Source organism: Phragmites australis, chromosome 18 (assembly GCF_958298935.1).
Source record: "Phragmites australis chromosome 18, lpPhrAust1.1, whole genome shotgun sequence".
Taxonomy (NCBI): domain Eukaryota; kingdom Viridiplantae; phylum Streptophyta; class Magnoliopsida; order Poales; family Poaceae; genus Phragmites; species Phragmites australis.
Window position 1 is genome coordinate 7203109 of NC_084938.1, and position 12432 is coordinate 7215540.

General features: G+C 41.7%; 1 protein-coding gene across 2 annotated transcripts; it reads left to right on the plus strand.

Annotated features, from left to right (window-relative positions):
- Positions 1-1882: 1882 nt before the first annotated feature.
- On the plus strand, positions 1883-8784 carry LOC133898942 (disease resistance protein RPM1-like). 2 transcript variants are annotated; one of them, XR_009906285.1, is made up of 4 exons: positions 1883-3114; positions 4279-4866; positions 6331-8311; positions 8456-8784. XR_009906285.1 is itself a non-coding variant. In XM_062339772.1 (3 exons), the coding sequence occupies exons 1-3, from the start codon at positions 2101-2103 to the stop codon at positions 8209-8211; spliced, it is 3483 nt and encodes a 1160-aa protein (XP_062195756.1). In that variant the 5' UTR covers positions 1883-2100; the 3' UTR covers positions 8212-8349. The 2 variants fall into 2 exon arrangements, 1 of the variants encoding a protein (XP_062195756.1); XM_062339772.1 differs by lacking the exon at positions 8456-8784 and having other exon boundaries at positions 6331-8349.
- The last annotated feature ends 3648 nt before the right edge of the window (positions 8785-12432 follow it).

A 12432-nucleotide genomic window follows, 5' to 3' on the forward strand; every position in this document is an offset into this window, starting at 1 on the left:
AACCGATATGATCTTTTGTGTATACTCAAGAGTCAACATGTCCTGCTATGGACCGCTTTTGATTTCGGTTTGGAAAGGGTTTCCGAGTCATAGCCGTTTGTACATTAACGTAATGGGTCACACACTTAAAGGGTTGGAACAAAACATGCGAATTGGATTCGTATATAGGTTTTGATTGGATTGTGATCTATGAGAAGTTAGAGTCCTAAAGGGCTTCCAACGTGGGAGCCCATTGGCGAGCTCTATATAAGGAGAGGCGTGGGTAGGGCGTGCGAAGGTTGAGCCACTCTAAAACCCTAGCCGCAGCCTTCTATAGGATCTCCCAAGACCCTAGCCGTGCGTGCGGTGCTAGCATATCAGCGCTCGGTGTTTTTGCCAGTACGTGTGGATACTATAGAGGCGCTACTTCTATTGCGGCGCTGATCTTCTCGGTGAGTTGATCGCGACGTGTTTAGGACTGGTCGCCGGCTGTGACAAACTAGTCGACGTACCTGCTCGTCTGATCGCGGAGCACAACACGACTACTCATATCTGGTCGGGCAACATGACACAACAACTCAAAACGGGTCAAGGATACGACAGACCTGATCAGGAGCTGGTCAAGGAACTGGTCGAGGAGCAGACTACCTGCTCGGAGTTGGTCGGGGAGCGTGAACACCTGCGCGGGACTAGTTGTTGATCTGGTCGAGGAGTTTGACGCACACGATGTTGAATTGGTCTACTACAACTCTTTTTCCACCGTATTGCGTGTCGAGCGGTAACAATCTATGATGTTCTACTAGCATGGTTTCCTAGGTAAATACGGTAGAAAATTTTTATGTTAGGCTAGCGTAGCCTGCTCGTTACCCAACAATAATATCATCACATGTTAGTGCAAATTGAAATCAAGTTGAAAAAGATCAGACGTAACAAAAATGTGAACACCGGATGGTCCGACGTTCACACCAGTGCAACACCGAACCATCCGGTGAGTACAATTCCACTGGAACCCGGTTTATATTCCTCTCTAGAAAAATTAGTTCGGTGATCGTAAAATCATAACACCAAACAATCTAGTGAACATCTCAACATTTGCCTTAGAACTGAAAGGCTCCAGTGATGCTCTCCAGTGTTCACATGCCCATCACCGGAGCATCCGGTTAGTATATTGTCACTGGAACTTAGTTTTTTAATCTCTCTGGAAATCTTTCTCCAGTGAAACCTCCGATGATCATCCGTTCACACACCGGACCATACGATGAGGCTACCACACCAGACTTTCACATTTGCATCCTTATCTGGAAAAACTAGTCCAGTGCTGACTCTCACCCACACCGGACCTTCCGGTGAATGAATTTTTCTCTGACTCTGTGCTAAAAAGCTCCGGTGCACACATCTACCACACACCGAACTATCCGATGAGGTCAAAAACCCTTACATCGGACTATCCGGTGAGTGTAAGCTTCCTGCACCGAGACAACAATACAAACTCCAATTCTTTTCAACTTTGGTTAGACAAAATCAACATTACAGTATATAACCATACATATATTAACCAACAAAAATCATATAAGCATCAATCACTCATCATATAAGATAAACCAAGGCACATCTCAAACTTGATTTCTCATTTATTGCAAAAGCCATTACATTACCCTCCATGTAGAGCAAGATTCAAGCTATGGTAATCCATGGGGGCAAAGTCAAGATAATAAAAGAATGGCTAGAAGGCTTAGCTTAGTTTGCCCTTTTTCTTTCTTTTTCATTTCTGTTAGCGTGTTTTGTACTACTGCCAAACAGTTTTTCTTTCATTAATATATGATAATCGGTAGGGGCTTGCACCTCATGTTCCGTAAAAAAAAAAAGCCTTGAAAGCCGAGGGGTGATCTGCACTTCTTAGCGTTAAGAAGTGCAACATGTTCGGTAGGTGAAGCCGTGAAAGGGTGATGTGCCAAGTTCCTTTTCGCATTAAGAATTGCCTAGTTGTGTGCGGTAGGTGACCTGAACATGCTTATCCTCCCTGCAGGTCAAGTCAAGAACTATTCCATTTCTATCTGCATCCCCATGTAACACTAGAACAATCAGCTGTACCGGGCTAAATCCATACCAGAGAGGTGAGACATGGAGGATACGGCGGTGAGCCTGTGCAAGTCCGTGCTGGATGTAGTCCTTGGCCACGCCAAATCCATGGTCGCGGAGGAGGTCGCCCTGCAGCTGGGCGTCCAGCGCGATGTGGCCATCATCGCTGACGAGTTCGAGATGATGAGATACTTCCTGATGACCGGAGACAACAACCAAGATCTGGGCTGGGTGAGGCAGGTCCGCGACCTGGCGTACGACGTCGAGGACGTCCTCGAGCGTTTGGCCGCGAAGGCGGATCAGTTGGAGAAGCCGTCCCGGTGGCGCATCCCTCGCATCCTGTGCGAGCGGCGCAGGGCCACCCTTGAGGTGAAGGAGCTCTTGGCAAGGGTCGCGGACGTGGCGTTTGTTAGCAAGAGGAGCCTGTACAGCCGCCTCGTCAAGGGCTCCGAAGCTGACCCTGCCACTCTAGCCGTGGCAGAGCAGTCTGAGATCTTCGCCGCGATAGCCGCCATCGACGAAGCAAGGCATCCCACTGCTGCGGGGCTGGACAAATCCAAGGTGAACCTCCTCCAGCTGATCGACGACGGGGTGGAGGACCTCAGGGTGATCGTGGTGTGGGGAACAAGTTTCGATCTCGACAAGACGTCTTCCGTCAAGGAGGCCTATGATCTTCGTGTGGAAAAGTTTGACTGCCGGGCTTGGCTCAAATTGGCATCTCCCTTCCGTCAGGATGAACTTTTAAGGAACTTGGTAAGCCAGCTCTCCGCTGAGAAAACCGGAGGAACCGCAGAAAAATATGCCTTTGCGGAGTTGGAGGAAATGGCGACGAAATTTCTGAGTGAGAAAAGGTTCCTGATAGTCATCGATGGCATATGCTCCATAGTTGACTGGGACTGGATCAAAACCTACTTCCCCGACAAGAAGAACGGGAGTCGAATTATTGTATCCACGCGGCAAGTTGAAATTGCAAGTTTGTGCACGGAGCGACCTTACCAAGTTTCGGAGCTCATGCAGTTGGCATCTGATCAGGCTCTTTACCTGTTCCACTACAAGGTAATTGATACATTATATTGGTTACTTATCAATCATTTTTTATACTTGCTTCAAGTCTGTTCTCTTTCAAAAATTTCTTCAAGTCCAATTAAGCACACAACTGGACGACTAGAGTAGTTAAGTTTGTTGTTTCTTAGAAATATTCGAGATTGTATCTAGTATTGTTTAACTAGTGTTTTTCTTTTGGACACTTTATTTTCATCGGACTATAATCCAATTGTAATGAGAGCCATGCTTTCTTATGCCTTCCATTTCGGTCAGCTGTGCTATGGATTGAAGATATGACCAAGATAGATCAACACATGCATTTTTTAGGAAATATTATTCCTTGTCTGGTTTACTACCCCCTCTAGTCAAAATTAAGTGAAGAATGCTGCAATAAGGTTTTTTTTTTTTGCAACATATCGCATTATGAGTAACTAGATAGCACATGAAAATGGTATATACAGATTTGTCTTAAAAACGGACAATCTCACACCATATTAATTTACTAGGTAAAATACTCATAATATATTATGATAGAAATGAGTGCTTAAATTGTGTTTCAGAAACCATGCTGATGTCTAGAATGTTGCTTATTCAATTCTCTGTGACTGGAAGGCGTATTTGTGAGATGCATGTTTTCATTCATCTACTAATGTTGCTAGAGTTTGCTCGAATTTTTTCACCAAACTACTCTAAGATTAGGTGAGACTTGGAAAAAGGAACCTCGTCACTTTTCCAAGTTATTGACGTGTGGGATCCTTGTTCCAAGAAAGGAATCTTGCTACAACTATAGCTACAAATAAAACGGATGCAGAAGTCAATCAAATTGAATTTCCCTAATTGAAGTGTGGAAAGTGTGGCAATGTGCAGTCATGAACGAAACATGCTAGATAGACTTGCTGACTGCAAGATTTGTCTGTTAATACGATTGCCACTCTTGTTACACTTCTTTGATGAGCAACGTGTGGTGGAAGAAGCCATTTTTCAATTGTGAGGTACAAACACTTTTAAGTAGCTATTCCGGTGTCATTTAAACCACAAGCAGCTAAATTCCAAAACGTATAAATCGCACAAGTTGCACAATTTATTTTTCCGGGTGCAGATGTTGCATAATTCATGTAAGAGATGACAGATTATTTCTTAGTTAAAAAGAAATTACTGATTGTTGCTTCGGTTCAGGCTAAGCCTCAAGCTGATTCTGACGAAACCATCTCCGACTTGAGTACAATGGCAGTTGCTGTTGAATCCCTCGTTAAGAGAGAATATGACAAATCCGTTATTATCAAATTAATTCATGGGGCACACGAGAGCAATGTCTGCAAGGTGATTTCGCTGTGGGGAATGGGAGGTATCGGAAAAACCACTATTGTCAAAAGAGTCTATGAAAGTCAAGAACTTGCTAGCTTGTTTCAGAATCGTGCTTGGATCACTGTAGCTCGTCCTTTCAATCTTGAGTCTTCCCTTAGGAGCATTGGACGGCAATTGGATGGATCAAATGCAGGTTGGGATAACGAAATTGGATTGAGGGAAATGATGGACGCGATTACTGGGCTTCTGGGGCGCCTGCAGAGGTGCCTTATTGTCCTTGATGACCTAACATCTAAAGAAGAGTGGGATTCGATTGCGAAAGTCCTGGGAAAGGCAGCGGTCGTCATAGTCACCACAAGGGACAAAAATCTGGCCAGTTATTGTTCGAGGAATGGTCAGTACATGTACAACATCCGAATACTGTCAGAACACGATGCATTGGAGCTCTTTTTAAGGAAGGTACTTGTGATCGACTATACTTTCTTCTCTACCCTTTAATTTAAAGTTTAAACTAGCTACCGCTTGCGTTTGTCTGCGGGTTGTTTTAGTTATGTCTACTTTCCTATGATGTCATAGACTATTAACAGATTCTAACAGATGAAATAGAAAGATGTCTTTTGGTGAAAACATACAAGCATTTTCAGGAAACTTCCATCGTTTCATGAAAAAAGTTGTCTGATGAAAGTGTCTCTTAGTAAAGATTTAAGGATTAATATTGGAATTAATTTCGAATCCAATGGCTTTGAGGTGCCGTGGATTAATGCGGATGTTGCATTAGGAGTTAACTTTAGAGGAAAGGGGGGTTTTGACAACCTTAACAGCTACTAGATCTGTTAGACATGGACACGTGGTGGCTGAAAAGCTCACCCAGAGTTCTAGTTATAGAATGGGGGATTCACCACTTGCCTACTGCCATAAAAAATGAAAGAATGTGAATGAGGACGGTGGAGGTTAAGTGAGGATGCTAACACAATGTAGAATGAGATGATGGAAAGCACAAGGTGAATTGGTGGTTTGGGCGGTCTCATCATAATGACTAATGACTATATATAGATGGATGCCTAATACGGTGCTTTCCAAAACTTGCTTCATATCTTAATAGTGTAATTCTACAATGGACAGGGTTACGCTATAAACTTCAATTTTCACCCTAACATGTTTAGATTTCAATTGAATAACATGAAAATCATATCGGCATATTTGTCAAAAGAGAAAATATTTGCGATAGTGACATTTTATTTTATTTTCCATTAAACACTTAGTTTTCTTTTACTTCCCATTACTGTAAAGAACAGTAATCAAACACATACTACAATATTTCTCTTCTATCCCGAGGGTTATTTGCGGGTGGCCGACAGTTGTTCTTCTTTAGAATTTTCTTGTATGGCCAAGGGTATTATAATTTGGACATTTCCCAACAGTGAAAATAAATCGATTTCAAAAAACACTGAAAAAATTCCAAACAAGACTATAGCATATAGAAAAATGTATAGAACATGTACTACATGATCAGCCACTTGATAATGCAACCCTCAAGAAATATATTGGATATCTTGTAGTGACATGCGCACAAACAACCGTCTCATAATTGAAAACGACTTAGCGTGTAGCAAATATGGGATACTAAATACACCTTTCATGCTCATTTGACGCAGTCTTGTTAACGAAAAGTGCAAGACGCATTGGTCCGAAAAGTAACTTAATTCCTAGAATGTTGTTGCTTAATACACTTGCAGAATATCAATATCAATTTCATTTTTTTAGGAAATACTAAAAACGGTGCATAGAGAAATATATGAATAGTGCATAATATTACTTCTTTTCTATGGTTTCGTGCGGCATGGGGAAACTTGACACTAAAGTTGCACATGCCACATGAATAGTCTTCTGATTGAGTGCTAAATGTTAATTACATAATCACAGGTATTTAAGAAGGACGAATATTTTCCTTTAAAATCTGATTTGATGGAGGAAGCGAAACTTATCCTAAAGAAGTGTGGTGGACTTCCCCTTGCAATATCTGTAATTGGTAGCTTCCTCTCTGATAAGCCTAAAACCATCGCTGAATGGAGGAAGTTGAATGATCATATTAGCTCTGAATTGGAGGATAATGAAGGACTGCAGACGACTCAAGGCTTGTTTTCTCTAAATACCATCCTTGATAGGAGCTATAACAATTTGCCTTATCATCTCAAGGCTTGTTTTCTGTACATGGCCATTTTTCCGGAGGACTACAACATTAAGCGAAAACGCTTGATTAGGTTGTGGGTTGCAGAGGGTTACTCAAGGGAAATGCAGCACATGACTGCAGAGGAAGTTGGAGACAAGCACTTTGCTGAGCTGTTTGACAGGAGTATGATTCTACCAGCGACAAAGGTAACGCATAGCACTGGGAAAATTTATTCATGTGTGCTCCATGATCTTGTCCGTCAAATCTGCATCTCAAAGTCAATGGAGGAAGAACTTGTATTTACACTGGAGGAAGGGTGCAGTTCAAACACAAAAAGCAAAGTGCGTCAGCTTGCCATAAGCAACAACTGGAGAAGAGACAAGGATGTATTTGACAGAATTCTGGACTTATCTCGTCTACGGTCACTTACCGTGTTTGGGGAGTGGAGATCGTTTTTCCTTTCCGATAGCACGAAGCTTCTCCGAGTGCTTGACTTGGAAGATGCTTCAGGACTAACAGATCATCATCTTAATCAAATTTGCGAGCTCCTTCACCTGAAGTACCTTTCTCTACGAGGATGCAAGAGCATTTTCAAAATGCCTGACTCGTTGGGGAATTTAAGACAACTCGATACACTGGATATCAGAGGTACACATATATTCAAATTGCCGTCCACTTTTAACAAGCTTCGGAAGCTGCAGCATCTTCATGCATCTGCTTGGTTTAAAGACGAACACAAGGCAGGGTCCTCCACATCTAATGAGCTTGTAACGGATAGTTTGAAGTGGCATGACAAGCTCAACCTATCCTGCGGCTGCAACAAGAATTTTTACTTTCTAGGTCGTCCTGCATCGTGTGTTGTCCAAGTTCCGAGAGGGATTGGGAAATTGAATGCAGTGCGCACATTGGGTTACGTCCGTTTTGCACATGGAAAGGGAAATGCATCTGTAAAAGAGCTCAAAGACCTTACTCAGCTGCGTAAGTTAGAATTACACGGTGTCGAGAGAACAAACAGTATGAATTTCTGGTCTGCCATTTCTGGCCACCAGCATTTGCGGTCTTTGTCAGTGAATAGGGACTGTGTGGCAGATGAGTTGGATTGTTATTTGGGTGGGAGCTTGTCACCACCAAAATACCTCGAGAACCTCAAGCTGTGGGGCCGTCTAGTCAGAGTAATGGACTGGATATACCAGCTTCAGTATCTATCAAAGTTGCAGCTACATCGCAGCGGACTGAACCAAGATGCAATACAAGCCATCGGGAAGCTACCAAATCTGGCGATCCTACGTTTTTGGGAATCTTCGTTTCTGGGGGAAGAGCTCAAATTCGAAGGGGGGTCATTCCCCAGTCTCATTCAGCTGGAGCTTCGTAAATTGTCTGTCCTTACATCTGTGAGGTTTGAAGATGGAGCAATGCCTAAACTCGAGCTGCTGCAAGCTGCCGGTTGGAGCAAACTACAGGAGTTCTCGGGGCTAGGGTATCTCAGGAGGATCAAGGAAATTCAGCTAGGTCCTGAGTTCAGTGATGACTTCAAGAAAAATGTACAGCGTCAGAGAACGGAGCATCGTAACAATTTCAGTTTGAAGCTGAAGTCAGACCAGTATACATTGCTTCGTGACTTGGAGTCAGCCTAATCATCAGGGATCCACGTGTCGTGACTCCCTCGATCTGTGTATGCATCTCAACATGTCCATGCATCTCTATTTGTATGTACCGGCTCAGCTGCTTGCTCGGGTCCGTCTTATCTGAATTAAATTGCTTGCTTTGTCTTCTCCTGGCGTCTTTAATTTTTTTGCATATCTTTCTTTTTCCTTAAGAGGGTCACCCCAGATTCCATTACTAGAAAATAACGGAATTAACATGGTTCTTGGATTACAGCACTGCAACTATTACCAGAAACAGAAGAAAACAGCGGAAACGAAAAACTAAAAGCAGGTCTCATCGAACGAACTAGAGTATTTAACCACGGCTATCAGACAAATCTAAGGGTAAGTACATCGTTACATATCAGCCGTCTCATAGCTCGTCTTGTACAATGCCATATATAATTTTAAGTGATATGGAGGAGAGGAAGGGGAGAGAAATAGGCTGTGAAGCAACAATCTCATAAACTAAGATCTAGGACTATGATACTATCATATATTATTGTACGAATTGTCATTATCATACAACTCATAATATTTATTTGTTCCATACACTACCTCAGAATAGGTATCACAGACGAATTTTAAATTCTATCACAGATGGTTATGAGTTTTGTCTCTACAAAAATGTCTGTAATATCAAGCTTATTATAGACGGTTACAACTTCATCTATAACAGTGCTACACATAGACGAGTTTAAATAAGACTTATGTCTGTGATATAGTTATACATATGTCAGTTTCGTAATACACACAAACGATTTTTGTGAAAAACCATCTGTGCATATTGGGTCACAGATGGTTTTTGTTAAAACCCGTCTGTATAAAGTGTCACAGACTGTTTCTTTTTAAAAAAACAATATGTGTGACACTTCTCCCTAATGGAAGTATGGCCCAATCTTCCAAAAGATAATGTGATATGTTGATTTGTGGAGCTTCGACGTTGATGATCCAAAGACTCCGATTAGAACAGATTGAAAACTATCGCAACCACTACACCACTACTCCGTGATTTTCAAACATACCAAATACGGTTGACCTTGCCAAGAAGGCTTTCCCTGCATGCGATTCGAGAACACATGCAAGAGAATAGAAAATGCAATATAAATTACTATTATGAATATAGATGAAGTTCACAAAGTGAGGTTCCTCAAAACGAACAAATGACGAAACTGCAATATGACAGAATAATCTAAGAAAAAACTGAGTCTAAACTATGATTGCTACTAAATATATGAGAGCGAGACGTCAGGAGGTTGACCTAGCATTGTGTGACCATAGGAAGGGGTGCACACAACCTGGCTTGGACCTCAACACACTTACAAGGCCCGACTCGGCCTCAAACGGTGACACGTCATCTTATTTCTTTGATTCTGATTGATTTCTAAGGAATCTAGGTGTGGGACTAGGTCCGTTAGAAATGGCTCATTCCATCAAGTATAAGAACACCTCCATTGGACTCCGTATGCAAAAGTTATGCTTATTTTATTGACGTGGTGTCCTCAGACTCCTAGAATGACTTGGAGTTAGATTTGACTTGGCCTTTGAGGGGTGATATTCATGTGATGTTGTGGTGCTTCTCCCATATTCATAAGCAATAAAATATCACAAGAAATTAGTAGCATCCCATCATTTACCAAGAAAGCATGAACAAAGAGGAACGAGTTTACCTTATGGTTTAATTATCATGCACGTGCTCTTGTAATGGCCCTTGTATGTCTCGAGGAGGAATATAGTGTTGCATGTATCCAAAGGAGTGATGTCATCATCATCCTCCCCTTCTTGAATTGGAGTCGTCCTCGACTCAATCGCATCTTCTTCTCCCACATATGGCTTTAGATTTGAAATGTTAAACGTGGGATTAACCCCAAAATCTGCAGGTAGATCCATTTTATATCCATTTTCATTTATCTTATCAATTATCTTAAATAGTCCATCATCTATAGACATCAACTTTGATTTTCTTAATTCCGAAAACCTATCATTTTGCAAATGCAGCCAAACTAAATCACCTAGTTCAAATTTTATTTGTTTCCTACCTTTACTTCCAGCAACCCTATAATTTTTAGTCGTGCTATATATTCTCTTTAGTTGTTTCATGCAACTTAAGAATAAATTCAGGACACATTTTAGAGGTGGGCAAAGGTAGTAAATCAATAGAAGCACGAGGATTAAAACTATGAGATCATGTGATAAAAAATTGGTTTGATTGATGAAATTGGCAGAGCAAAGTGATTTAGCATAATGATATTTGGTTGATGTTAATGAGTTGCTAAGATATGCTTGGATAGCATAGTTGGTTTGATACGTTATTATTGGTTGGGTATGCTTATGTTAGCGTGTTGGTTTTGCTTGAAGTTTGCATGGTGTTACATGAACTGATCTTGAGTCAATTCGGAAAGGACTTATGCTCGTACTCGATTGTTGTTTGATTCATGTGCAGGTGTTGCTCAAAGGCGAACATGGTCGATGACGGATCGACGAACTAAGTTCCAGGAGGAACTGAGGTTCGGTGACTAGGTTCAGGAGGAACTGAGGTTGTGGTGATCGAGGATATCATGCGGCACGTTCGAGCAGAGAAAACAATGCATATGGAGACAAGGCTTCACGATGGACGCAGGAGGCGATTTGATCATGAGAGGACGTGAAGACTAATTCGTGTTCAAGTCGAAGCAGGCACGAGGGAGTCATGTGGTAGTTGGACTTGAGACAAGAGTTAGTGTCAGAGACTGACTCTGAGTTGGTTACGTATATGCATGTATGCATGGGAGATGTGCATGCATGATTACGTAAGAGTTGTTGGCTAATTAGCGAAATTTGTTTGTCCTCTTGTGATTAAAGGAGGACAGAGACCAGATTGAATACGACATGGAGTTGTAGTTCGATTCGGTCACATTTGTGCGTGTGACTACCCTATAAATAGAGAGGTCTATTGTATTGGGTAGTAGTGGCGCAGAACAACACAGAAGAGAGATAGAGAAACTCGAGAGAGAGCTGTTTTGGGATTTCATGGAAATCCTTATTGGATGCTTTGAGGAGGCATCTTGTAAACTCATCTATGTAATGAAAATCAAGTTTTGTAAGTTGATAAGTTGCTGATTCAGAATTTTCTCTCTGTTTTATATTCTGCATACTCGGTTTTGGTTTTCAGTTAATTTCACGTGTCTATGAAGTTTCATCATGGTTTAATCCATCCAAAACCTTGCTAGAATATCTAGTGTTTGATCTGAGAAAATTTCGAGTGGATTTGGGTTATTCTTGAGTAGCCTGTTGTCAACTCAACTAAGTTTTGATCTACTCAATACTGGTTTACATAGTCTGCTTCAACCAGGAATAAATTTTGATCCACATATCCGATTTACTCGATACTTGTTGGGTTAGTTTTATATTTGAATCTAGTTGTTGCTGATCAAATTTGAGAGCAACCCGACCAGCAGATCTTTCTCTACATTATTTTTACTAGAGCTTGTGCATTCTGTTTCGAGTGGAATACTGAGTTTAATCGAGTTTTAATTTGGGTGAGTTAATCTTTGAATTTAGTTTCTGCAATTATTCGCCCCCCCTATGATTGAGTATTTTGCGCATATTCAATCCTACAATTGGTATCAGAGCCTTAATCCTTTCTAATTGATCTTAATCAGTAATTAGAAATATGGCTTCATATAGGTATTCCACAAAACCTTGTGTTTTCGATGGAGTTGATTTTCAGTTTTGGAAGGACTGATACTTACTCACTGAATATCATGATGAGTTCACAAGGGAAGGTTTCGTACCATAATTTGTAGTCCCAGGAGCTCCCCCTCTCAAACGTCTAGAGCCATGTCGCAGAGTGCCTTCGGGATGTCAGGGTGGTCCACTAGGTACTGGTCCGCATGCAGGAACTTAGCCTGCACAAAACCGTGCATAGGAAGAAAACTGTGTTGAAAAATACAGTAAAGTAAACAAATCGACAGGTCATATTTGGGTGATGTCTTACTGTTCGATGTGTCACGAATCAGGTCGAAGGAGCCACGTTATTCTCAGGCTAGGTGGTCCCTGGTCTTGAGGGGGATGAGGCAACATCGGATGTAGTCAAGCGCCACGTCCTAGGTGGTCAGCCTCTGATCCCTCAGGTCCATCATCTTGTCGAGGACAATATGAGTGTTGTGAGTATCCTGGACCTTAGAGTTCCAGCATGAATTCCTCACCGCTACAAGGTTCTAGTACTCTAGG

Coding starts and splice junctions, on each gene's coding strand:
- LOC133898942 (XM_062339772.1), top strand. CDS start 2,101: ATGGAGGATACGGCGGTGAGCCTGTGCAAGTCCGTGCTGGATGTAGTC. Junction 3,115..4,278: donor TTTACCTGTTCCACTACAAG/GTAATTGATACA, acceptor GCTTCGGTTCAG/GCTAAGCCTCAAGCTGATTC. Junction 4,867..6,330: donor TGGAGCTCTTTTTAAGGAAG/GTACTTGTGATC, acceptor ACATAATCACAG/GTATTTAAGAAGGACGAATA.